The sequence below is a fragment of the Rhinoraja longicauda genome, chromosome 6, assembly GCF_053455715.1.
Source record: "Rhinoraja longicauda isolate Sanriku21f chromosome 6, sRhiLon1.1, whole genome shotgun sequence".
Taxonomy (NCBI): domain Eukaryota; kingdom Metazoa; phylum Chordata; class Chondrichthyes; order Rajiformes; family Arhynchobatidae; genus Rhinoraja; species Rhinoraja longicauda.
This window is the reverse complement of record NC_135958.1, coordinates 61,779,486-61,806,639: the sequence shown is the minus strand read 5'-3', so window position 1 is coordinate 61,806,639 and position 27,154 is coordinate 61,779,486. Positions and strand designations below refer to the sequence as shown.

Here is a 27,154-nt window from a genome sequence, read left to right as displayed (position 1 = left end):
CCAGCTCTCACAGCTGCCATGTTGGTGAGAGATTTACACTGTTTACTTTGAGGCTGGTAGCAATTTGAATCCAGTCCCTGAGGCATTGAGAGTCTTATAAACACGAATAAGCTAATGTTTGCAAAATGTCAGGAAGGGCTCCCTTGAAATTTGTAGCATAATTTGATTGAGATTTCTGATTACAGCTCGCGAGGAGGTATAATTGATCATTTGCAGTAAAAGCTCTTGTGAATAAGAAGATCGGTCTTAACTTAGATGTTGTTAGTTTCATAATGGTATTACTAACGCAAGAGTCAGACTTTCACATGGTGACAAAACGGGCAAAGGAAATGTTGTGAAGCACCTTCTTTTGTCCTAGGTCTGAACTCTTCGATCACACATGTGAAGGTTCTCTCTCCCTTTCATTCAGTCCAAATGTATCTGCCCACCTGCCTGTTTTCTTTCTTCAGTTCATTTCATTCAATGTTCTACAAGATGGCCCAGGCCCAGGCCCAGGCCATCACACAAACCAACCTCCCCTCCATCGACTCGATCTACACCTCATGCTGCCTCGGCAAGGCCGCCAGCAGAATAATGGACCAGTCTCCCCCTGGTCACTCCCTCTTCTCCCGTCTCCCATCAGGTTCAGATGTGTGAAAACGCACACCTCCAAATTCAGGGACAGTTTCTTCCCAGTTATTAACAGGCAACTGCACCATCCTATCGCCAACTAGAAAGCGGTCCCGCCTTACCACCTATCGCATTGGAGACCCTTGGGCTATCTTTAATTGGACTTAATTGGACTTCATCATGCACTAAATGTTATTCCCTTTATCCTGTATCTGTATACTGTGGATGGCTTGATTGTAATCATGTTTGGCTTTTCGCTGAAGAGAGACACAGAAAGCTGGAGTAATTCAGCGGGTCAGACAGCATCTCTGGAGAAAAAGAAAAGCTGACATTTCTGAGTCTATCTTTGGTTTAAACCAGCATCAGCCGTTCCATCCTACACATTTAGACTTTTTGCTGACTGGATAGTACACAATGAAAAAAGCTTATGTGTGACATGTGACAATAATAAACTGAACCAAGTTGTGTGCCGGAGCATGCTAGGATAATGCTGGAATAGATACGGCTCAGCAGTCATTCCCCGACCCGTGGACACTCAGCTTGCATTGAACTCCATGCATATTTAACCCCTTGTATTTGATTCATTAGCCTTGCCTCCCTGTAGCTGACAGGCTGATGAAGTTGGAAAGGTTGGGTTCTGTTAAATCAGGAAACTATTTTCTTGCGGAACCTCAGATTCCCAGCTGTCTGATGTTCTTTAGGCTGCACTGGTTGGGAACATTCTCTCAATAATGGCACAGTATCATCATGTAAGGCCACCACCCTCATACGGGTTCATTCATTCATTCATTCATTCATTCATTCATTCATTCATTCATTCATTCATTCATTCATTCATTCATTCATTCTGGTTGCAGTGATTGCGATGACAAGCTACTAAAGAGTTGATTCTACACATGTCAGGCAGGCACGGTGTGCAGGCTTTGATACTTCCCCACACACGCAATGTGAAAGCAATATGAGAGCGCGATCTCTCGGGTGTCCCAGGGCTTCCTGATTCATGCATTCATCAACCCAGGGATCAGATATTTACACTTGACATTTACCTGCCCTGACCAGTCCTTATCCCCATCCAACAATTCATTTTGCTCTAAATTGTAAGCTGATACTTCCATGTTTGATGGAGTTTTTCCATGTCGGTTTTTGAATGTTCTGTTCACAGTGCATTGAAAGTTTTCAATTTTTGATTACAAACACCATTGCAGGAGTGAATGCCAGAGTTTGCACCCAAAGCTGCCAGCGTTCCCCAACTGAACCATCTTCTCACCAGCTAGAGAGCGGTCCTGACCTCCCATCTACCTCATTGCAGACTGTTGAACTTTCTTTAATCGGACTTTATCAAGCTCCAATGTTATATCTTTGCTCTAAATGTTGTACCCTTTATCCTTCATCTTTGCACTGTGGATGGTTTGATTGTGTTCATGTATAATTTTCCTTTGACTGGATAGCTCGCAAACAAATTTATTCCTCTGATCCTCGGAACATGCGACAATAATAAACAAACAAAGTAGGGCGCACCACCACCTAGCATGACTGTGTTATGAAATGCTCGGTATAACTACTGCGGGCACGCCTCAAACTCTTGTTGTGAAGCTACAATTCCCCTTTAAAGTTACTTCTCTCATTATCAGAGCACCTGGTGAAGATCTCATACTCTGAAAGCCTGTTCTACCTTTTTCAACTCTGTTTCATTTTCTTTAGTTGCACACATGTATAGTGGCACGCAGGCACAAAAACGCACTGAACATTTGGCCGATGCACATTTTTTAAATGCAACGGGTTTAAAATGTTCATGTAATGTTCAATGCTGCCTGGATTACAGGTTTCGGCTAAGGGGAGAGGTTGGACAAACTGGAATAGTTTTCTCTGGAACATCAGAGGTTAAGGGGAGACATAATTGGTATATAAAATCATTAGAGGGTCAGAACCTTTCAGGGGTGAAATGTCAAAGACTAAAGAGCATAACTAGAAGGTGAGAGGGGCTCAGTTTAAGGGAGATATGGGGGGCAAGTTTTTTATGCAGAGGCTGGTGGGGGCATGGAACTCACAGCCAAGGGACCACTGGTGGTGGGGGCAGATACACCGATGGAATTTAAGTGGCTTTAAGTAGGCACATGGATACGTCGGGAATGGAGGGATATGGATCATGTGCAGGCAGAGGAGATTAGTTTATTTTAGCATTATGTTCAGCACAGGCCTTGTCGGCTGAAGGGACTGTTTTGTGTGTTGTACTGTTCTGTATTCTATATTGTTTATTTTTCTCTTGACATAAATGAAAACTTCAAGTTAGTATATCTGGCAGGTGAAGCCCGTTTTATATGTTATTTCTAAAGAATGAATTGTTGTCATGCAGCCAGTTCCCAACATCAAGAGACAGAAGATCAGACTTGCTGAATGATCTTGCCACTAATCCAAACTTACCAGGTTTCCAGTAATTAGTTATTTTGTACTGAAAACCTCGCGTGGGTGCCACTGCAAGAGATTGCCCTACAAAGACATCAAACAAGCTACTTAAATGAGGCATGAAACAATCATTATACGTTCAGTTCATAGTCAACAGACGTCCGCAGCACAATCTTAGAACAGCATTAAAGATAGAACAGTACAGTATTGGAAGAGGCCCTTCGGCCCACAATGTCTGTGCTGAACATGATGCCGAGTTAAACTAATTTCTCCACCCTGCATTCCCTGCATATCCACATGCCTATCCAAAAGCCTCTTAAATACCACAATTGTATCTGCCTCCACCACCCCTAGCAACGTGTTCCAGGCACGTTCCACCCTCTGCACTTCTCCTTTAAACTTTAACCCTCTCACCTGATACATAGGTCCTCTAGTCCTTGACATTTCCACCATGGGATGAAGATTCAAACTGGTAAACTTTGATATAAGATTGCTTTATCTCCAAATTTTCTCTTTGGACAAAAAGCAAAAGTGTCAAGTTCCATGTCGTGAAATGCCTGCTCTGAATCCAGTAAGATTGCTTGTTAAAGAACGACAGGAACGGCAAACCTCGCCATTACACCACAAAGTTCTTAGTTTGTCAATGAAAAGGACAATGCAAAATTCAATCGCCTTTCTTAATAATACACCTGATAAAAAGAGATGTGGCAAAGTGGCACAGCAGCAGTTAGTGCTGCTGCCTCGTAGCACCAGAGACCCGGGTTCGATCCCGACGTCGTGTGGAGTTCGTACTTCCTCCCTGACCACGTAGGTTTCCTCCGGGCGCTCCGATCTCCTCCCCCATCCCAAAGACATGCGGGTTTGTGGGTTAATTGGCCTCTTTAATTGCCCCTGGTGTGGAGGGAATGTGTGAGAAAGTGGGATAACATTAAATTAGTGTGAACGGGTGATCGATGGTCAGTGTGGACTCGGTGGGCCGAAGGGCCTGTTTCCATTCTGTATCTAAACATAAAACAAAGTTTGGAAAGTTGTTCTAAACTTTTTCATGATTTGTATTTAATATTCTGTGCTGTACCTTTTGGACCTGTGCCTACACAAGATGCTCTGTTTATAATTTTGTATTCTAATTTAGTTTTGTTTATTGTCAAGTGTACAGAGGTACAGTGAAAAGCTTTTGTTGCGTGCTATCAGAGGAAAGACAATATAGGGTTACAATCAAACTATCCACAGTGTCCAGATACACGATAAAGGGAATAACGTTTAATGTAAAATAAAGTCCAGTGAAGTCAGACTGAATATAGTCCGAGTGCCTCCAATGAGGTAGATTGTAGCTCAGAACCGGTCTCTAGTTCATATCATATCATATCATATATATACAGCCGGAAACAGGCCTTTTCGGCCCACCAAGTCCGCGCCGCCCAGCGATCCCCGCACACCAACTAGGGACAATTTTTACATTTACCCAGCCAATTAACCTACATACCTGTACGTCTTTGGAGTGTGGGAGGAAACCGAAGATCTCGGAGAAAACCCACGCAGGTCACGGGGAGAACGTACAAACTCCTTACAGTGCAGCACCCGTAGTCAGGATCGAACCTGAGTCTCCGGCGCTGCATTCGCTGTAAAGCAGCAACTCTACCGCTGTGCTACCGTGCCGCCCTTGTTGATAGAATGGCTCAGTTGCCTGATAACAGCTGGAAAGAAACTGTCCCAGAATCTGGAGGTGTATGTTTTCACACTTCTGTACCTCTTGCCTGATGGGAGAGGGGAGAAGAGGGAGTGGCCTGGGTGAGACTCATCCTTGGTTAAGCTGGTGGCCTTGCCGAGGCAGCGTGAAGTGTAGATGGAGTCAATGGAAGGGAGGTTGGTTTGTACATTTAACCTGTTACAAAATGGCATCTACTCGGGGTCGAAACATCAGAGCACATTGTTACCTCTCAAGGCTGTTACATGTTGATGCACATTGCATTAATTTTGTCCCGAGCCTCTCCTTTGCCACGTGAGGTTTGGTGCCTTTGGCACAATGCTGTGCTTGCAGCAAAGCCCGCAATAGTTCTTTTGTCATTAGGGCATCGCGTAATACAGATGGAATGCTAATGAGATCTTTAATTAATTAGTTTTAAACTAATTTTCTCTCAGCTAACCCGCTACCCCCTCAAGTCAAATGTTCCTTCTGTCTCTTTGTTGCCTGTGTGTTTTCCATCATCTGCAACGTTCACCCCGTGTTGATCTCGAATTGGCACCAAGTGTAGGCCAGAGCATTTACTGACTCACTTTATTGTCTCTTACTTAAACATTTATCATCTTAGTATGTGTAAAAGAAAGACAGACCTCCCACCAAGCACACATGCAAAGAATTTGGCTATTCTTGTAGAGTCATTCATTTCTCTCTCCTCAAATAATTATTGTTAACAAGAGGGAAAAAAACCATTAGTCTCTCGTGGAGACTGAGATGCCTTAGTTTAATGTAGTTTACTTTAGTCTAGTTTAGAGATGCACCATGCAAACAGGTCCATATGCCCACCGAATCCATGCCAACCATCGATCACCCATTCACACATGTTCTATGTTATCCCACATTGAGAATGGCTACTGATTGAGAATGATCAGCCATGATCACATTGAATGGCGGTGCTGGCTCGAAGGGCCGAATGGCTTCCTCCTGCACCTATTGTCTGTTGCCTATTGTCTACATTCTCATCCACTCCCTACACACTAGGGGCAATTTACAGAGGCCAATTAACCCTCAAACCACATGTCTTTGGGATGTGGGAGGAAACCGGGGCTCCCAGAGGAAACCCATGTGGTCACAGAGAGAACGTGCAAACCCCACACAGAGACAGCACTCGAGATCAGGATCGAACCCGGGTCTCTGGCACTGTGAGGCAGCGGCTCTACCAACCGCACCACTGTGCTGTCCAAAGGAGCTGAAGGAAGGCATGCTGGAGATGAAGAAACAAGGTGCTGCAGGTGCTGATTTACAAAACAAAACACAATGCACTGAGTTACTCCAGCACTTTGTGTCTTCTTATGTTGGAGATGGACATCCATCGCAACATCAGCATTTATGTGATATCTGAGGGACAATATTGACTGGAAATTTTAATCAATTAATGTTTAATTGCAAAGGAAGTTCTCCAAAGAGAATAGTGGTAAGCTCCCCAGATCACGAGCGCGTGAAACCTCTGTCTTGTTTTTGTCCAGGCCATTAATGAAGCTGAATATCAGTTGGAAGAAGGATGGGATACCGCTGAGAAGTGGAGTGAGTGACCACCACCGGAAACTGACCATCCTCAACCTGAAAGCGCGAGACACGGGCCACTACGAGTGTGAAGCTGTGCTCCGAAGCAGCAGCGTCCCGTCAGTCCGTGCGGGGGCCTATCTGTCTGTGCTGGGTGAGTTTCCCACATCTGTACACATCTGTACAGAGTCAAGCACGTTTAATTGTCACACGGACTGGAATGGAGCAATGAAATTTCTACCTGTAGCAACATTACAGATCTGTAGACACAGAACCCAAAAGATAACATCATAAGACAAACAAAACAAAGTTCAATACATTTTTTTAAAAGCTATATCAATGCCAAACAAAAGAGTGCTTACATATGGTCACAAAACATCTTGCAGATCAATGACGTCTGAAATCTATATCAAATTGATCTATTTAATTACCAGTTGAAGGATGTAAACTGTTATAACATGAAAACACAATGCATTATCAAGGTTACTGATTTTTTTAATTTAATTTTTACTGCTGTTTCACAGCTGGTGATAAATTCACGCGCGTTATTTTGTTTAGATTTGAAATGATGCATCAGTAACGCTGGTCATTTGTGTAAATTGCATTTGGAATGCAGTTCATTTTATCCAATGGCTTGTTAAACCTACCATGCAGCAGATGGAAACAAATATCTCGGACTGAGAGGGTGTGGAGATTACATGTTTACAAGTGCGAGTTTATAGTGGCAACAGGCTGATTAATTAGTAGCTTCTAAATTCACTTCTCAATGTAAAGTATGTTGTGTCATGGAGTGATGAAAACAGGCCCTTTGCCCCAACCTCTCCAGGAACACTGACATGCCCCGTCTACATTAGTCCTATGTGTCTGCATTTGGCCCATGTCCCTCTAAACCTTTCCTACCCATGTACCTGTCAAAGTGTCTTTTAAATGCTGTTATAGTACCTGCCTCAACTACCTCCTCTGGCAGCTCGTTCCATATAGCCACCACCCTCTGTGTGAAAACGTTGCCCCTCAGGCTCATTTTAAATCTTTTCCCTTTCACCTTAAACCTGTGTCCTCTGGGTTCATGATTCTCCTACTCTGAGTAAAAGGCTCTCTGCTTTCTGCTTTGTACCTCCATGTTCGCTTTATATATTTTTTAATTTATTTTGTTAAATTGTCAACAATGACAGCAGAGATGCAGTGTAATGGAGAAGGACACAGCTGGTATCTACGTCAATGAGCTCAAGTCCCACCACAGTCAATGTACATTTAATGATGAACTCATGGAAAGAGGGATATAAGCCAAATGCAGGCAAATAGAACTAGTTTAGATGGGGCATCTTGGTCAGCATGGACGGGTTGGGCCGAAGGGCCTGGTTCCATGCTGTATATCTCTATGACTTGTGGGCTGGAACATTGCCTACCTATCTCCCTCTAATACAAGCGATGTTAAAATGGAGTGCAATGGTGATAAATAGATCCTCAGGACAATTGAAAGCAAATGAAAGCTGAAGGGCAGCACGGTGATGCAACGGTAGAGTTGCTGCCTTACAGCACCAGAGACCCGGGTCCGATCCTGACTACAGGTGCTTGTCTGTACGGAGTTTGTACGTTCTCCCCGTGACCTGTGTGGGCTTTCTCGGGGATCTCCGGTTTCCTCCCACACTCGAAAGACGTACAGGTTTTTAGGTTAATTGGCCTGGTATAAATGTAAATTATCCCTAGTGTGCAGGATAGCGTTATTGTGCGGGGATCGCTAGTCGGCACGAGCTCCTTGGGCCGATAAGCCTGTTCCCGCGCTATATCTCTAAACTAAACTAAATTACCAATGGCCATCCTCCCCACTGTATTCATTTATACATTTCACCTGTAGGAATACAGACACAAAATGCTGTGGTAACTCAGGGGGACAGGCAGCATCTCTGGATAGAAGGAATGGGTGGCGTTTTGGGTCGAGACCCTTCTTCAGACCTGTATGCACTGGATTCTGTATTCACTGTATTCAATATTCACCTGTAGGAATATTGTGTGGGAAAATAACTGCAGATGCTGGTTCAAATCGAAGGTATCACAAAATGCTGGAGTAACTCAGCGGGTCAGGCAGCATCTCAGGAGAGAACCTTTCGGGTCGAGACCCTTCTTCAGACTGATGTCTGGGGAGGGGGCGGGACAAAGATAGGATATAGTGGGAGACAGGAAGACAGTGGGAGAACTGGGAAGGGGGGAGGGGAAAGGGAGGCACAGAGGAACCATCTGAAGTTGGAGAAATCAATGTTGGGGTGTAAGCTGCCCAAGCGAAATATGAGATGCTGTTCCTCCAATTTGCGGTGTGCTTCACTATGACAATGGAGGAGGCCCATGACAGAAAGGTCAGACTGGGAGTGGGGGGGAGGGGGAATGTATGTAGGATTATTGGATCACTTTAATTGTGCAGAGACTTGTGCTTTGCTGTTCATGATTCAATCTTTGTCGTCTTTCAGAGCACCCGCAGTTGGTTCAGGAGCCAGAGCGACACATCAGTGCTGAGATCGAGAGAGTGGTCGATATTCCCTGTCAGGCACAAGGTACGATCAACGGCCAACCTAGATTGGCTACATTTAAGAGGATGATGATATGTAGGAGAGGCGGGGAGTTTAATTTTTATATAGATGGTCATGAAGTGAGTAAATAACATGATATATTTGAACAATTGATGCATACAGCACGGAAACAGGCCGTTCAGCCCAACCCGCCAATGCCAACCATGATGTCCCATGATGACCATGACTTAAGCGAGTCTCAATTGTCCATGTTTGGTTCATATCGCTCTAAACCTTTCCTATCCATGTACCTGTCCTAATGTATTTTAAATGTTGTTATTGTTCCTGCCTCAATAATTTCCTCCATCAGCTCGTTCCATACTCCCACCACCCTCTGAGCGGAAAAAATGCCACTCAGGTTCTTATTAAATCTTCCCTGTCTCACCTTCAACCAATGCCCTCTAATTCTTGATTCCCCTACTCTGGGAAAAAGACTGTATGTATTCACTCTGTAGCATTCCCTTCAACATCCTAAGCTCCAGGGAATAAAATCATAGCTTGTCCAACCTCTCCTGATAGTTCAAGACTTGGCAACATCCTCATAAATCATCTCTGCACTGTTTCTAGCTTAATAGCTTCTTTCGTATAGCATAGTGAACAAAGTGGAATACAATACTACAAGTGCGGTCTCACCAATATCTTGTACAACTGTAACATAACGTCTCGACTTCCGTACCCAATTCCCTGACTGATGGGGGATGCAGTTGTCAGTTCAGGTAGCAAGTCCGGCCAGGATTATCTGCCCTGTGGTGTTTCTCTCTTTGGCAAACCTTTTCCACTGCTTTGCTGGATTTGCTCTACAAGATTTATCAATGTACGTGATTTTAGTGAGCTGTTCTGTGTGGCCTTGGTTGAAAATCAGAAAGCTTTTGCTGGGCAATGCGTTTCATTCAGAGATTGAGAATCACAAATTAGCATCATCAATTAGGAGACAGAAATTTCGGAGTTGACTTAGTTTAGTTTAGAGATACAGTGCGGAAACAGGCCCTTTCGGCCCACCGGGTCCGCGCCGACCAGCGATCCCCACACATTAACACTATCCTATACTCACTAGGGACAATTTTTACAATTACCAAGCCAATTAACCTACAAACCTGTACGTCTTTGGCGTGTGGGAGGAAACCGAAGATCTCGGAGAAAACCCACACAGGTCATGGGGAGAATGTACAAACTCCGTACAGACAGCACCTGTAGTTGGGATCGAACCCGGGTCTCCGGTGCTGCATTCGCTGTAAGGCAGCAACTCTACCGCTGCGCCACCGTGCCGCCCTTCATTATCAATTTGCAGTAAGTTGTGAACTGATGGATTGGAGATGAGTAGATGCAGTTTGTAATGGATGAAATTATCTACCCCCCTCCCCCCCCCAAGTGGTTTGAGATGTGATTGCCCAATGTGGCATTTGAATGGCATAGTTACAGCGCCAGAGACCCAATTTTGATCCTGACTACAGGCGTTGTTTGTACGGAATTTGTACATTCTCTCTGTGAATGTGTGGCTCCAGTTTCCTCCCACATCCCAAAGACGTACAGGTTTGTAAATTAATTTGTTTCTGTAAAAATGGTTCCTAGTGCGTAGGATGGAACTAGTGTACGAGGATCGCTGGACTCTCTGGGCCAAAGGGCGTGTTTCCACGCTATATCTCTAAAGACCATACTGTTTCAGATTTGATTGTTTCTACCGGGTTGTTAGAAAGACAAAGTTAGCTCTACCCGTCTGGGACAGGAGGAAAATGATTTGCAAAAGTGACCATTTCCAATTGCTCTCCACAATATAGACATTGGCCACGGGCAGAGTGATATCTGTGCTATCTCTTTGTGATATCTATCACGATTACAAGTCCCACTGACACTGTGAGGAATAGAGTTTATGAAGGCTGTGGATCGCTCTCAGCACCACTGCTGCTGTTCCCCAGTGAGGGTGCGTGCCTGCAGCGTCAACCTATTACCCTCCTTCTCATCCATCATCAGTCCCCACGCCTGCTGCACTGTAATACGTTTCGTTCTGTGGAAGGTGTTATTGCCATGAAGCGTGCACTGGCACCTCCACAACGTTTGTATCTGGGAGGAGCAGGCGTGCAAGGCGCTGTGACTTTACGAGGTGATGAATATGGTGAGTTCAAGTCTGCATTGAGAGATTACTGCAAGACCAGCACTCTTGCTTATGCTGCCAAGGTGGTAGTTTGTGATATTGAAAATAAACTGTTCAAAAACAACAAAACTATCCCAGACACTGAAAATGACACGTTCAACTTCATGGGTTTTGAACACTTGCCACTATTTCGATTTGAATTAATTCAGCCAAAGTCTTGATGGGTTTGATGTTTCTATATTTTTAATTTATTGAGAGTTCTCAGAAGAGAGGCCAGAATGAATATAAAGGCTTCTGAGCATTTCTTGCTGGTTGAGCACCTTTTCTGGAAATACTGCGCTCGACATGCCTGTGTTAAAGATGTCCCGGTGTTGTGTATGTATTTACAGGAGTGCCCCCGCCAGTGCTGTATTGGTATAAAGACGCGACGCTCATCACCAGGCTAACTGCCCCCAGGTACAAGGTGATGTCCAACGGCAGCCTCCAGATCAACGGGCTCGTCCCTGATGACACTGGCATGTTCCAGTGCTTTGCCCGCAACGATGCGGGTGAGGTGCAAACTTTCACCTACCTGGCCGTCACCAGTAAGTAGTGTCTTTCACTCATCTAACACCCGGCACACACACCCCAATGGTCCATTGTGCAAGAGGATTGTGAATTGAGGATAAATGTTTCAATCGGGCCTTCTAATCCAATCCAATTCTAATTCCAATCTAATCTTTACGTCGCATTTTATCTTTAACTTTTCTCGGAGCTTTTTGAGGCAACTGACTTGCTATCACTCCAGGAATAACTAATATCATAAAATAGGACAAGGGAAATACTGATTTGGAAACTTCTTCGGGTATGGAAACAGGCCCTTCGGCCCACCGAGTCTGCGCTGACCAGCAAACGCCCCATTCACTAATTCCATCCTACACACTGAGCATAATTTACAGAAGCCAATTAACCTACAAACCCACATGTTTTTGAGATGTGGGAGGAAACCGGTGCACCCAGAGAAATCCCACATGGTCACAGGGAGAACATACGAACTCCACATAGACAGCACCCATAGCCAGGATCGTACCTGGGACTCTGGCACTGTGAGGCAGCATCTCTACTGCTGCACCACCGTGTTGCAAGGGTTCTGAAGGGATGCAAGGAATTGTTTGTTCAGAGTAAACCCTTTAACATAAGGGCAAGTATATGTGCATGCAAATGGCACAATTGCTTTATTTTGTAGAGGTCAGAGAGCCTTTCCAGTACCTCCATCGACATTTGTTCCCCATTCACTCATCACCGAATCAGTATTTGCTGATGTGTGGCCTTACAGAGAGTTCAATGGCAGATTTATTTATCGTCATAGCAAGAATGAATCAGTAACTTGGGGCAAGAGAAACAAAGGTGATCTTTCTGATGTTCAGCACCTGCAGTTTATTGATCTTCACATTAAAACAGTGGTGTATGTTCATAGAAATCTGATCCATTGTCTTGTGTAAAGATCTAATATCTCCAATTTTATTGTTCATTCAGTAATCGTATAGAATGCATTTGATAAACGTGCCACGATTAAACTGAGTGCTATCATAACGTAAATTACTCAGTGATATCTGCAGTAACGTGAGAGAAACGGTTGTGTTTGGTTGTTGCAGGTATTCCTCCCAATATCACCAAGGGGCCAACCGACAGCACGGTGATAGACGGGCTCTCGGTCATCATCTCGTGTGAAACGTCGGGGGCACCGCGACCCGCCATCACCTGGCAGAGGGGCAAGTATCTACACCTACTCCCACATCTCCCATCACCCTGCCTTTCCTTCCTCCAGCACACAAACATTACCACGCTGCCGACTTCGACGGTCTATATTCACTGATCATTGACCTCGGAGTGATGGATAATGAAAGGGCAACTTCCAGTTGCCCAAAACCTGTGAATGTGTGTGTTTACTTCATTGATTATTCAGTTTAGGAGGGTCTACGTTGTTTGGAACAGACACTTGGCATGCCCACTGTTGCTAAACGACCTCTGTGAGTGGTATTTTACAAGCACAAGGAGAGTAACACCTGGAATCTAAAGCAGCCAGAAACACCCTCTCAGAGAGGGTGTTAATGTCTCCCAGGGGCTGGTTCCAACAGTCCCAAGCTCTTTCTCTCTTTAAAACGTAGTGAGATTTTTTGTTTGAGCAATGTTGAGGAAGATTCTACTGAAGTGACAAACTCAGGAGCTATTCAAGTGATGAGCTATGGCCAGCTCCAGCTTCCATCACGAGCAGGCTGAGTAGTTGGGTCTGACCCTGTCGAGTGAAGCCAGTGGCACAAGAAGGACATCTGCCCACTCATCCACTGAGCGGTGTGGCTGAAGAAAGGTCCCGACCCGAAACGTCACCCATCCTTTTTCTCCAGAGATGCTGCCTGACCCGCTGAGTTACTCCAGCACTTTGTTTCCGGTATAAACTAGCATTGTGCAGTTCTTTGCTTCTACATCTGTAGCCCTGTCTGCCTGATACATCGAACAAACAGTGTCAGTAATAATGACATGGTTCTGGCTAGATCTGTGGCAAAAACACTGGGCTAAAATAACTGCTTTGTTTTCATTCTAGGTTTAGGTTTATGGTTGCCACATGCACTGAGGTACAGTGAAAAGCTTTGTTCTGCATGAAATAGAAACAGATCAGATAATACGACACATCATCACAATCAAGTCAAACTCAGGTGCAACAAGTCGAGCAAAGGGAAAGATAGAGAGCACAGAATATAGTTCTCAGCATTATCGTGCACCAGTTCCATAGACAAAGTCCAATGTCCCCTGACTCCCTGTCTGAAGAAGGGTCTCGACCTGAAACGTCACCTATTCCTTTACTCTAGATATGCTGTCTGACCCACTGAGTTACTCCAGCTTTTTTGTGTCTCAAAAATGTCCTCAATTGGGTAGAAATGAATCAGACAGTACCCTAGTTTATGGTAAGACCATTCGGAAGCCTGACGACAGAGGGGAAGAAGCTGTTCTTGCATCCATGGTGCATTCTTTCAAGCTTAGAAACAGAAACATAGAAAATAGGTGCAGGAGTAGGCCATTCGGCCCTTCGAGCCTGCACCACCATTCAATATGATCATGGCTGATCATCCAACTCATCCAAGCTTCTGTCTCTTCTACTGACGGGAGCAGGGAGAAGGTGGAATGGCCGGGGTGGGACAAGACTTTGATTATGTTGGCTGCTTTCCCGAGGTAGCGTGAAGTGTAGATGGAGTCAATGGTGGGGAGTTTGGTCTGTATGAAGGATTGGGCTACATCCTCAACTCTGCCATTTCTTACTGTTCCCAAACCAAGCTGTGATGTATGGAACAGAAACAGTGCATTTTCTGTGGTGAATGTGTGAAGCACCAAGTGCAGGGCAAGTTTTTTTCCACAGAGATTAGTGGGGGTGTGGAATGCATTGCCTGTGGTGATGGTGGAGGCAGATATGATAGTGGCATTTAAGAGATTTTTGGATAAGCTCATGGAGGTGCAGGGAATGGAGGGATATACTGGAGATCACTTACAGTCAGATGAGATCAGTTTAACCAGGCATCATGTTTGGCACAAACACTGTGGGCCGAAGGGCCCGTTCCTGTGCTGGACTGTTCTATGTTCTAAAGTGAAGCGTCACTGATAAATATCATGAGTGACATGTGTTCCCTTTTGCACACAGGAGAGAAAGTGCTGGCGAGCGGTTCTGTCCAGTTCCCCCGCTTCACCCTGCTGGAGTCCGGCAGCCTCCTCATCAGCCCATCCCACATCTCTGATGCCGGCAGCTACACCTGCCTGGCCACCAACTCCCGCGGCGTGGACGAGGCGTCCGGAGATCTCATCGTGTGGGGTAAGGTCCCAGTGTGTGGGGTAAAGTAACGTGTGGGGTAAGGTCCCAGCATATGGGGTAAGGTAACGTTGGGGTAAGGTCCCATGTGTGGGGTAAGGTAACGTGTGGGGTAAGGTCCCATGTGTGGGGTAAGGTAATGTGTGGGGTAAGGTAATGTGTGGGGTAAGGTAATGTGTGGGGTAAGGTAATGTGTGGGGTAAGGTAATGTGTGGGGTAAGGTAATGTGTGGGGTAAGGTCCCAGCATGTGGGGTAAGGTAACGTTGGGGTAAGGTCCCAGCATATGGGGTAAGGTAACGTTGGGGTAAAGTCTTGTCTGGGGTAAGGTCCCATGTGTGGGTAAGGTCCCAGACCCCATTGTGTGGGGTAAGTGCCATTGGGCGGCACGGTGGCGCAGCGGTAGAGTTGCTGCCTTACAGCGAATGCAGCGCCGGAGACTCAGGTTCGATCCTGACTACGGGCGCCGTCTGTACGGAGTTTGTACGTTCTCCCCGTGACCTCCGTGGGTTTTCTCCGAGATCTTCGGTTTCCTCCCACACTCCAAAGACGTACTGGTTTGTAGGTTAATTGGCTGGGCAAATGTAAAAATTGTCCCTAGTGTGTGTAGGATAGTGTTAATGTGCGGGGATCGCTGGGCGGCGCAGACTCGGTGGGCCGAAGGGCCTGTTTCCGCGCTGTATCTCTAAATCTAAATCTAAAGTCCCTGTCTGCGGGTCTGAATCCACAATGCTCCACATTACAGTCGAAACTAAAGGAAACTCAAAACCAGAACAAAGCAATTGTTGAACCCATCTCCAAACATCAAGCTCTTCTCTCACCATTTCTCGTCCATTAGTAGCAGAGTAGCAGCTGTGAAATGAACACTCTGGAGACCGAGAAGAGATTATTTTCAACAAAGCAAACCTGTGTTGCTTTACCGTTGAGGCCACCAATGGAACTCGAGCAAGGGTACTCTGTTTTATAGGCTGTCTATTCCGCATATGCAAAGTAGATGTAGTTAGCATTGCCTTGCGAGCCTATCTAAACAATAAATATTCATGCTACTAATGAACTCTGGGGGCATTTAATTTATTGTGGGTTTCACTTAGCATTTCTAATTGAACTTTTTCCACTTGGCTTCTTGTCATCGCTAAACAGATTCAGGTGGCCGGCAGTGCCAACATTTAGCTTAAAGCCTGCAGCTTGGCATACAGTGTTATTGAATAACCTGGCATCTCTCGGGCCCGGAGATGGCTTCGAAAGACATTGTACCTGTAGTGGAACAAAACGGGTCTGCTTTTGGCCAAAGATAAGATGCAGATCCAAAACCAGAAGGGGTATTTGAAAAGGCAGGCAAAACTCATTCTTCATATTGGAGTTTAGTTTAGAGATAGAAACAGGCCCTTCGGCCCACCGAGTCGACCCCGACCGTCGATCACCCGTTCACACTAGGTCTATGTTATCCCACTTTCACATCCACTCTCGAAACACTAGGGGCAATTTACGGAAGCCAATTAACCTACAAACCCGCAAGTCTTAACCTACAAACCCGCACCCACCCGCACATGGCTGATCTATCTTTCCCTCTCAACCCCATTCTCCTTCCTTCGCCCCATAACCGCTAATCAAGAATCTGTCAATCTCCACCTTAAAAATTATCCATTGACTTGGTCTCCACAGCCATCTGTGGCAATGAAGTCCACAGATTCACCATCCTCTGACAAAATAAATTCCTCCACATCTCCTTTCTAAAGGCACATACTTTTATTCTGAGGCTATGGCATCTGGTCCTAGACTCTCCCACCAGTGGAAACGTCCTCTCCGCATTCACTCTATCCAGGCCTTTCAATATTCAGTAAGTTTCAATGAGGTCCCCCGCATCCTTCTAAACTCCAGCGAGTACAGGTCTAGTGCTTTCAAACGCTCATTATATGTTAACCCAATCACTCCTGGGATCATTCTTGTCCCCCCCCCTCTGAGCAACTTAAAATGTGTTTAATTTCAAGTATTTCCCAACTCTGATGAGAAATCACCAACCTGAAACATTGACTTTCTTTCACTCTCCACAGATACCGCCTGGCCTGCTCAGTATTTACAATGTTTTCTGTTTTATTCTGTACTATACATACTGTATACTAAAAAGCCAAGATCCTGGCTCCCTCGTCAAATTATGCCATTCAAAAAATGTCTCCCTATGTTACCGCCTGCCATCTCCCTCCCACCTCTGTAGTCATTTACAGCAGTTATCCTCAACCTCATAGTCTCTCGGTTTTGCGAATAATAGATACAATGGAACAGCATCCATGTAAAGAAAGAACACTAGCTGAGATAGTTGAAGAGGTCTTTGTACCACCCACTCCCCTGACATCAGTCTGAAGAAGGATCTCGACCCGAAACGTCACCCTTTCCTTCTTTCCAGAGATGCTGCCTGTCCCGCTGAGTTACTCCAGCAATTTGTGTCTATGAAGAGACAGAGAGTTGAGGCAGGTACTATAACAATGTTCAAAAGATGTTTGGACAGATACATGGATAGGACAGGTTTAGAGCAATATGGGTAGGTGGGAACAGTGTAGATGGGGCATCTTGGTCAGCATGGGTACGTTGGGCCAAATGGCCTGTTTCCATGCTGTATGACCCTATGACTAAATGATAGCGGCAGTGTTATTTAAGGTTCCGATCAATTTGATCTGCTACAATTCCATCTGATATTTTCTATATAGTTACAAATGATTTAATTGAGACTATGATGACGGGTGTTATAAAGCAGTGACTGTGACTCTGGTTTAAGTTAAACTGAGAGGCGATGTTAGAGTGCTCTCTGCTGTTTCTGTCTGAGTACTGTAACGGCAGAAGCAACTGCCAGATGCCTGGGGAGTGCTGAACGTGCCGGGAAGTGTGTGCTGCTCCACGTGTACCTTGTGTGTGGTCTCCTCCTGGTGTCCAGCCAGCGTCTGGACCACCCTGGCACTCCAAGCACCTTGTACCCTTGGCACAGCTTTAGTGCTTCCACCCTTTTCCATGGAGAACCTCTACAAGTGCCAAAGAGAATGCAGTCATTAAAGACCCAGCCACTACAATTTTTTTTTAATGTTTTTGTTTTAATGACTTTAAAATTGGGAATAACATTAATATATTTTTTATAAGTTTAATTATGCTGCAACAAGTTCCCATGAATGTCAGAGACACCGGCAAATATTCATTTGCTCTGAAAGCTTTGATTGCCTGTACTGATTTAATGCAGATGAATGTGAGGTGTATTTTGGGAAGTCGAACCAGGGCACGGTCTACATAGTGAATGGCAGGGTTCTGGGGAATGTTGTCGAGCAAAGGGGTCTCGGATTGCAGCTACATAATTCCTTGAAAGTAGCATCACAAGTGGATAGGGTGGACAAGAAAGCTTTTGGCACATTGGCCTTCATCAATCAGGGTATTGAGTATAGAAGTTGGGATGTTATGTTAAAGCTGTACAAGGTGCTGGGGCGTTACAGTTTTTCTACTGTGTTTAGTTTTAGTCACCCTGCTATAGGAATGGTGTTGATAAGCTGGAAAGAGTGCAAAGAAGATTTATGAGGATGTTGCCAGGACCTGAGGGTCTGAGATACAGAGAGAGGTTGGGCAGGATAGGAATGCAATCCTTGGATCGTGGGAGGATGAGAGGGGATCATATAGAGATGTATAAGAACATGAGGTGAATAGATAGGAAGATGCACAGAATCCTTTGCCCAGAGTAGGCCAATCGAGAACCAGAGGACATGGGTTGAAGGTGAGTGGGGAAAGATTTAATAGGAATCTGAAGGGCAACGTTTTCCACACAGAGGGCAGTGCGTATATGGAACGAGCTGCATGAGGAGGTAGTGGAGACAGAAACTATAACAATATTTAAAATACATTTGGACAGGTACATGGATTTGAAAGGTTTAGAGAAATATGGGCTAAATGCTGGCAGGTAGGAACAGTGTAGATGAGAGATGTTGGTCGGCATGGGCAAGCTGGGCCGAAGGGCCGATTTCTGTGCTGCTTGGCTCTATGACTGCACTCCCAGAGCGTGGTGAACTGTCTGTTGGAGCTCGTCAGTGGCATGGTGGTGTGGTCCCTTGGCGAGCGAGAGCCGGCTCAGGGGACTTGCTGCGTATGTGTGCCACGGTGGGAGGAGCACGGACCCACTGAGGGAGAAAGGAGAGAGCCGTGCCGTGGGTCAGGGGCCGTGCACCCCTCCCACAACTCCTGGGGTTCTAGAGATCAAGGCACAAATCAGACCAGTACCTCTCCTTGTGATAGACACAACATGCTTGAGTAACTCAGTGGGTCAGGAAGCATGTCTGGAGAAAAAGGTCTGACCCTAAACGTCACCTATTCATTTTCTCCAGAGATGCTGCCTGATGCGCTGAGTTACTCCAGCACTTTGTGTCTATCCTAGGTGTAAGCCAGCATCTGCAGTTCTTGGTTCCTACCTCTCCGCGTGAGGTTCTGTCTCTGGGAAGAGGGGGATAAGATTAAATGTCCGTGCAGCTGCTGTCTCCACATGAAACGTTCCCCGTCATTCCCTGACCCAAGTTGAGTCCATCCAAAGGCGTTGTGGGACACTGCTCAGAACTGGCAGATTGCCTCTGCAAAGTTGCCTTTCTCTGACCCGAACGTGGGCCATCTTGTTGCCTGTGGAAAGGAATACTTGGAAGCCGCAGCGTGACACGCTCTCCCTCCTCTTTTACAGCACGAACACGGATCACAAATCCACCGCAGGACCAGAGCGTGATCAAAGGGACCATGGCCTCACTGACCTGTGGTGTGACCCATGACCCCAATGTTGTCATCAGGTATGCCCATGTGGTGAGAGACTGCTACTGCCCTCCCCGCTACAGATGGTCGTGGCTGCCAAGTCCGCTGCTCTCCAACCAATCCACATATCTGTCCTCGTGATCTAGAAAAAGCTTGTGGCGCGAGAGTCCCCAGATGCCTCAGAGGCAAAGTCATTGGGTATTCTTAAAGTGGAGATTGATAGGTTCGTGATTAGTCAGGGTGTCAAAGGTTACGGGTAGATGGCAAGAGAAGGGGGTTGAGAGGGAAAAAGAGATCAGCCATGATCAAATGGCGGGGCAGACTCGACGGGCCGAATTGCCCAATTCTGTTCCTATGTATTATAATTAGTTTTGTTTATTATTGTCACATGTACCGAGGTGCCTTGAAAAGCATTTTGGTGCGTGCTATCCAGTCAGTGAAAGACTGTACATGATTACGATCCATTGACTCAATTTATACCTCACACTGCCTCGGCAAGGACACCAGCATAATCCAGGGCAAGTTGCCACCTTGGCCGCTCCCTCTTCTCCCCTCTCCCATTGGGCAAATGGTATAGAAGTGTGAAAACACACACCTCCAGATTCAGGGACAGTTTCTTCTTCCCAGAAGACCTCGGGTCATCTCATGACTCAGGCAACTGAACCATCCTATCATAAACTAGATAGCAGTCCTGAACTACTATCTACCTCATTGGAGACCTTCGGACTATCTTGGAATGGACCTTACTGATATTATCTTGCACTAAACGTTATTCACGTTATTCCCCTTATCATGTATCTGTACACTGTGGACAGCTCGATTGTAATCATGTATTGTCTTTCCGCTGACTGGTTAGCGTGCAACAAACGTTTTTCACTGTACCTCACTATATGTGACAATAAACTAAACTCAAGCTGTCCACAGTGTACCAATCCACATATCTGTCCTCCACAGGGTAAAGGGAACAACGTTTATTGCAAGATAAAATCCAGTAAAGTCCAATGGCCTTAAGGTGTTCAGTGTGCCATCCGATGATGACAATGATGGGGTACTCTCTTGTGTGCAGGCACATGTGGCAGAAGAACGGGGCTACCTTAGATGTGGCTGCCACCCCACGTATGCGGATTAATGAGGTGGGGACGTTGTACATCTCTCAGACCTGGTCAGGAGATATCGGCTTGTACACCTGCAAGGTGCTCTCAGTCGGAGGGAACGACTCTCGGAATGCACACATCAGAGTGAGGTAAGTGAGGAGTGTGTGGGACCAGTCTTAGTGCACAGGCTACAACACACCCTCTACAGGCAAGCTAACCTGGGGCAACTCAACGGAATTAAACCCCAACCTAATTCAGGACTTGAGGAAAATGTGAGTGCATTGATTACACCGAGTCAAACAGCAAGGCTGCAACTCCACCAGTTATCATGCAAAGGCTTCATGCTGTCGGGGATATAAGGACCTGCAGATGCTGGCATCTTGAACCAAACACAAAGTGCTGGAGGAACTCAGTAGTAGGTCAGGTAGCATCTGTGGAGGGAAGGGACAGGAAACGTTTTAGGTCAGGAACCTTCCTCAGAGGATCTGTCTGAAGAAGGGTCCCAGCCCAAAACATTGCATTTCCATTTCCTCCACTGATGCTGCCTGACCCGCTGAGTTCCTCCAGCACTTTGTGTTTGGTTTCATGCTGTAGAGATGTTTTCATGCAGCTTAATGCTTCATTACGAATCAACACCGAAAACACCAAGGTGCTATACAAAAGGGGCCAGAGCAGACTTTATCTGCTGAGGAGACAGGTCCTTTGGAGTGCAGGGGGCACTTCTAAGGACCTTCTACAACACGGTGGTTGCATCAGCCATTTTCTATGGAGTGGTCTGCTGGAGCAGCAGCATCTCAGCGGTGGAGGGGAAGAGACTCGACAAGCTGGTCAGGAAGGCCAGCTCTGTCCTGGGTTGCCCCCTCGACTCAGTGCAGGTGGTGGGAGAGAGGAGGATGATGGCAAAGTTAACATCGCTGCTGGACAACGACTCCCACCCCATGCAGGACACTGTCACTGCACTGAGTAGCTCCTTCAGTGACAGACTCCTTCACCCCAAGTGCGTGAAGGAGAGATATAGGACGTCCTTCCTTCCCGCTGCTGAGAGACTGCACAACCAGCACTGCTCCCGGCAGATGAGTCAACAGTAACAGTTAAGGAATACACAGTAAACTGATGACAATTTATCCTTGTCTTTACTTTTATTTATAATGAATGATCTCTTGCTATCCACTTTGCTGCTGTATCACTGTAAATTTCCCCGATGTGGGACGAATAAAGAAATGTATTATTATTATTAACACAGGTTTGCATTAAGTATCGGAGCATAAGAGTGAGCCACAATCAGCATTATTAATTGCTGTCATTCAGATAAAGGTTCTGTGTTTCACTTGGAGTTTATTGGTATTGTGTACTGTAAGACTCAGAGACAGCCAGAGTAAATCAGACTCCATGATGACCATCGACCACACTTGGCCAGGCCAACCCTGCCATGCCTGCAGGACAAACGGGCCTTCATGCTCAGGTTAAGAAACTCTGGGACTTGAACATTTTAGATTGTAATGTGCGCTTTCAGATCCACTTCTGTGACCAGCACACCTGGCGTGGCTCCCTTTAACCCAAAATGGCGCCAAACCTGGCGACTCTTGTATGCTGTCAGAGTCTACTATTTCTATACACTTGTACTGTATCTAAGACGTGCTCATGTGTAGTAATACTTGTCGTGAACTGTCTGCAAAAATGAATTTCACTGCACCTTGGTGCATGTGACAATAAAGTGGCATTGAATCGATCTGCAGGTTGGTGGGCAAACCGCACTGTGATTTGACTCTCCCCTTCTTGTGTGACCTGCAGACAGCTGCCCCACGCGCCCGAGAACCTGGCCGCCCAGCTGAGCACCAGTGAGAAGAGAGCCATTGTACTGACGTGGGCAAAGGCCTTCGATGGCAACAGCCCCCTGCTGCACTACATGTTGGAGGTGTCTGAGAACAGTGAGTTGTTAACAGCGTTATTAAGAATACACGCTGTTTTCATAATCGTAGATCACAGAGCTTTTTGGTGAAATGAAAATGAAAATAGTCTCTGTTTTATTTTATCATTGGCAATGAATTGTAGAATTTCTAAGTGTCACACTCCCTTAAGCAACGCAGTTGAAACAGTGACTATGATGCCTTGACTCTGTTTGGATTTATTTAGTTTAGTTTACTTTGGAGATACAGCGTGGAAAAAGGCCCTTCGACCCACCGATTCCACACTGACCAGCAATCCTCATACACTAACACTATCCTACACAGTAGGGACAATTTATAATTTTTACCAAAGCCAAATTAACCTGTATATCTCCAGTGGGAGGCCATTGGAGCACCCAGAGAAAACCCATGCGGTCACAGGAAGAATGTGCAAACTCCACGCAGACAGCACCCAGAGTCTCGATCGAGCCCGGGTCTCTGGTGCTATGAGGCAGCAGCTCTACCAGCTGCGCCACCGTGCCTAATTCTCCAGGGATGCTGCCTGACCGACTGAGGTACTCTTGCACTCTGTATCTTTTTTTTGTAAACGCACGCCTGCATTTCCTCGTTTCTCCAAATTGTTTGAAGCTACAAAGTTATGATTATGATGCATCAAAAGGAAGACGCAGTGAATAACATCAGTGATCGTGTATCACATTGCAGACTGACATGTCAATCTTCATCAGGGAGCAATAATAGTTTTGTAGAAACAAGGAACTGCAGGTGCGGGTTTACAAAAGAAGACACAAAGTGCTGGAGTAACTCAGAAGCTCAGGCAGCATCCCTGGAGAACAGGTTAAATAATGGCTTCACCTGTTTCCTATCACCTGAGGTGAATTTAGAACAGGTAAATTTGGCAGCTTTCCGATCACGTTCCAGCAGTAGCAGATGAAGTGAGTGTGGAATACCAAATGGATGTGGTGCAGAAAGCCATTATCACATCAATGTATGATCGATGAGAGGCAATGTTAAATCTCACTCCTCATTTGTTTCTGCTGTAAACTAGTTTTATTAAATTTATGTGAAAAGTTCAAATGTAATTGACAATTCCTTGTCTCAGAGCCTATTTAAACTAGGGATTTATGATGCTAACAAGTGTTGATCTGTTGGACCGCGCTTGTTGCGACACCTGATTTCGTGCCGTTACTTGGTGATCTTTGCCCACAGCATAGACCGTGGGGCATGAGGGCAACCTCACCTGCCCTCCACCGCCGCTGTAGCCAGTAACGTGGCCAGGTGCCTGCTGTTTCAGTGGAAGATGATGATACTTTATTGTCGCTTGTACCTAGCTCGGTGCAGTGAAATTCTTTGTTTTTGCAAACAAAGTGTACAAAAGAGTCGCCACAATGGCACTGACAAATTTACAAAAAGTACTCATCCCTTCTTCGTCCCCACTCCCCCCACCAGGTCCCCCTTTGTTCTCAACGGCCCCCACGTGCCGGCTCCCCCTTTGTTGTTGGCGATATGGCCGGCCGGCCACAAGGTCCATCCTTCCTACGATCCACAATCTTAAAGCTTATGGATACAAGGAACTGCAGATGTGGTTTACAAAGAAAGACAAAAAAGTGCTGGAGTAACTCAGTGAACATTCTGAGCCCCTGCGTTACTCCAGCACTTTGTGGCCCGACCCCATCCCTAGGCCTGTCTCGACCCCCAGGCTCCCGACTCCATTCAAGGCTCCCACCCAACCTTGTCCTCGGCCCGACCTCAAGGCTCCGACTCAACCTCGTCCTCGGCCTAACTCAACCTCCGACTGACCACCTCGCTCCGGGCTGGCTTCCCCGTAAGGCCCGGCGCCCTGTGGGGCAAGTCCTCCTCCGTGGTCTGACCGCAGCGGGCGAGTCGGGCCTGATTCTCGGGAGCGCCCGACCCACTGCTTAGATCTGTTTGGGAATAGTGAACACAACTCCATAGGTTTTAAAGACACAAAGTGCTGGAGTAACACAGTGGGCTCAGTATGTTCCATTGCCCACTGAATTACTCCAGCACTTGTGTCTTTCTTTGTAAACCACATCTGCAGTTCCTTGTATCCATAGGTTTTAAGATTGTGAATAAAAGGAAAGATGGATCTTGTGGCAAAGTATTAAATTGGAGTAAGGCAAACTGCAGGTTATTAGGCAGGAGCACGGGAGGATACACTGGGAGCAGTAGTTATTAGTTGAGTCTACATCTGACATGTTGGGGTTGTTTCAAGACCAGTTGGTCATGTTTCAGTGAAGAGGAGGAGGAATAAGGATGGCAAAGTATGGGAAGCATGGATGACCAAAGAGGTCGTAAATTTGTCCAAAAAGTAAAAGGGAGTGCATGCAAAGTTTAGGAGGGTGGAATCATTCAGGCATTCTGAAGAATATTAGCAAAGGAGGAATGAATTCAAGTAGATGTTTAGAATGGCCAAATGGTTCCACAAAATGGCTTTGGTGAGTCAGATTAGAGAAAATCCCAAAGATTGGGAGTCAGAGAGCAGGTGAGCAAAAGCAACGGTGAGGTAAATGTGACTGTCCTGGGCAGCCAAACAACCTTGGCCGAGGTTAGGCATCATTTCACAAAATGCTGGAGTAACTCAGCAGGTCAGGCAGCATCTGAAGAAGGGTCTTGACCCGAAACGTCACCCATTCCTTCTCCCCCGAGATGCTGCCTGACCTGCTGAGTTACTCCAGCATTTGGTGAATAAATACCTTCGATTTGTACCAGCATCTGCAGTTATCTTCTTATAGGTTAGGCATCAGTTCAGTTTAGTTTACTTTAGAGATGGAGCATCAACCAACCCTGCTCAAACTGAAGTTACGGATATCACCATTTTGTTTTGCTCTGATTGTCACGTCGGGTGCAGTGTCCGCTCTGCTGGGGCGGTGAAGTTTTCACGTCTGGGATCTCCTGACCAGGACAGTATTGCCTCCTGCTTCCCCTGGCCAGTCAGGAATCGAGACGTGACTAATTACTTTTCCAATTGGCAAATAAAGGAGAGCAATATACATTGTTGTTGGAAATGTAATCTCAGTGCTCGTTCATTAGACTCGAAAGTGGACGTTGCCCATTATCCTGCATCTGTCCACCGTGGAAGGCTTGATTGTAATCATGTATAGTCTTTCCGCTGACTGGTTAGCATACAACAAAAAACATTTCACTGTACCTTGCTACACGTGACAATATTAAACTAAACCAAAACTAATAAACCAAATTGAACTTGTATATTATAGACAATAGACAATAGACAATAGGTGCAGGAGTAGGCCATTCAGCCCTTCGAGCCAGCACCGCCATTCAATGCGATCATGGCTGATCACTCTCAATCAGTACCCCGTTCCTGCCTTCTCCCCATACCCCCTCACTCCGCTATCCTTAAAAGCTCTATCCAGCTCTCTCTTGAAAGCATCCAACGAACTGGCCTCCACTGCCTTCTGAGGCAGAGAATTCCACACCTTCACCACTCTCTGACTGAAAAAGTTCTTCCCCATCTCCGTTCTAAATAGCCTACCCCTTATTCTTAAACTGTGGCCCCTTGTTCTGGACTCCCCCAACATTGGGAACATGTTTCCTGCCTCTAATGTGTCCAATCCCCTAATTATCTTATATGTTTCAATAAGATCCCCCCTCTTGTTAGGAAGTAACTGCAGATGCTGTCTTAAACTGAAGATAGACACAAAATGCTGAAGTAACTCAGCGGAACAGGCAACATCTCTGGAGAGAAGGAATGGGTGATGTTTCGGGTCAGAAGAAGGGTCTCAACCCGAAACATCCCCCCTTCGTTCTCTCCAGAGATGCTGCCTGTCCCGCTGAGTTACTCCAGCATTTTGTGTCTATCTTTTAAATACAATAATGCCTATGGTTTGGGAAGTAGTGAATACATGTGTTGCAAGTGTTCGTGTACTGACAGACAAACACTGTAGGAAAGAAAACTGCAGATGCTGGTTTAAATCGGAGGAGGACACAAAATGCTGGAGTAACTCAGCGGGTCAGGCAGCACCTCTGGAATGGGTGACGTTTCGGGTCGAGACCCTTCTTCAGACAAACACTGCTCTCTGGTTCCTCATGGACAGCAATGATTGAGAACCGCTTTTCTTTCAACCAGTGTGTCCTCTACCGTGTCTCTCATCATGTTTGTCAACAGTTACTCCCACTGCTGCCCACTCGCTGGCTTCTGAGGCCGTGATAATGCTGAAGGTACCAGTGAAGTATCTTCCCTGCCTTTGGTGTTAAAAGAAGAATGAAACTAGAAGTCACTCAGCAAAGTTATGTCTCCCTTTTTGTGTGCTCTGCCCAATCATTGGTCCTTCTCACTTTCCCATATTTATCAGAGTTTAAGACCATCTCAATGTTAATCGTGTTGTTGCCATTTGCCTTGAAGTGAAATAACATTTTCAGAAGAAACGTATCTTTTTTGCTGAAGATTCCCCTTGGACGGTTCACCTGATGAGCGTTAACCCGGAATCTGTGGGTCTGACTGTCACAGGACTCATCCCAGCCCGGTCCTACCAGTTCCGTATCTGTGCCATGAACGATGTTGGCAGAGGGCAGTACAGCAGAGAGACAGAGAGGTGAGACCTGTCCCCAGTGCTGTACTCTCACTCGATAACTTACATATTCATCACACTGTAAATATCGCTATTAATTGTGATGCTA

At 46.0% G+C, this 27,154-nt stretch overlaps 1 protein-coding gene across 4 annotated transcripts in view; it reads left to right on the top strand.

The window, feature by feature from the left end:
• sdk2b (sidekick cell adhesion molecule 2b) overlaps positions 1 to 27,154 on the top strand; it is a 599,240-nt gene that overhangs the window by 379,007 nt on the left and 193,079 nt on the right. For all 4 annotated transcript variants that reach the window (XM_078401132.1, XM_078401131.1, XM_078401133.1 and 1 more), the window contains exons 7-15: positions 6,217 to 6,407; positions 8,716 to 8,799; positions 11,293 to 11,487; positions 12,538 to 12,654; positions 14,574 to 14,741; positions 19,430 to 19,532; positions 20,561 to 20,737; positions 22,380 to 22,516; positions 26,922 to 27,069. In XM_078401132.1, the coding sequence (XP_078257258.1) occupies positions 6,217 to 6,407; positions 8,716 to 8,799; positions 11,293 to 11,487; positions 12,538 to 12,654; positions 14,574 to 14,741; positions 19,430 to 19,532; positions 20,561 to 20,737; positions 22,380 to 22,516; positions 26,922 to 27,069 (1,320 nt within the window). The remainder of the gene's footprint in view (positions 1 to 6,216; positions 6,408 to 8,715; positions 8,800 to 11,292; positions 11,488 to 12,537; positions 12,655 to 14,573; positions 14,742 to 19,429; positions 19,533 to 20,560; positions 20,738 to 22,379; positions 22,517 to 26,921; positions 27,070 to 27,154) is intronic.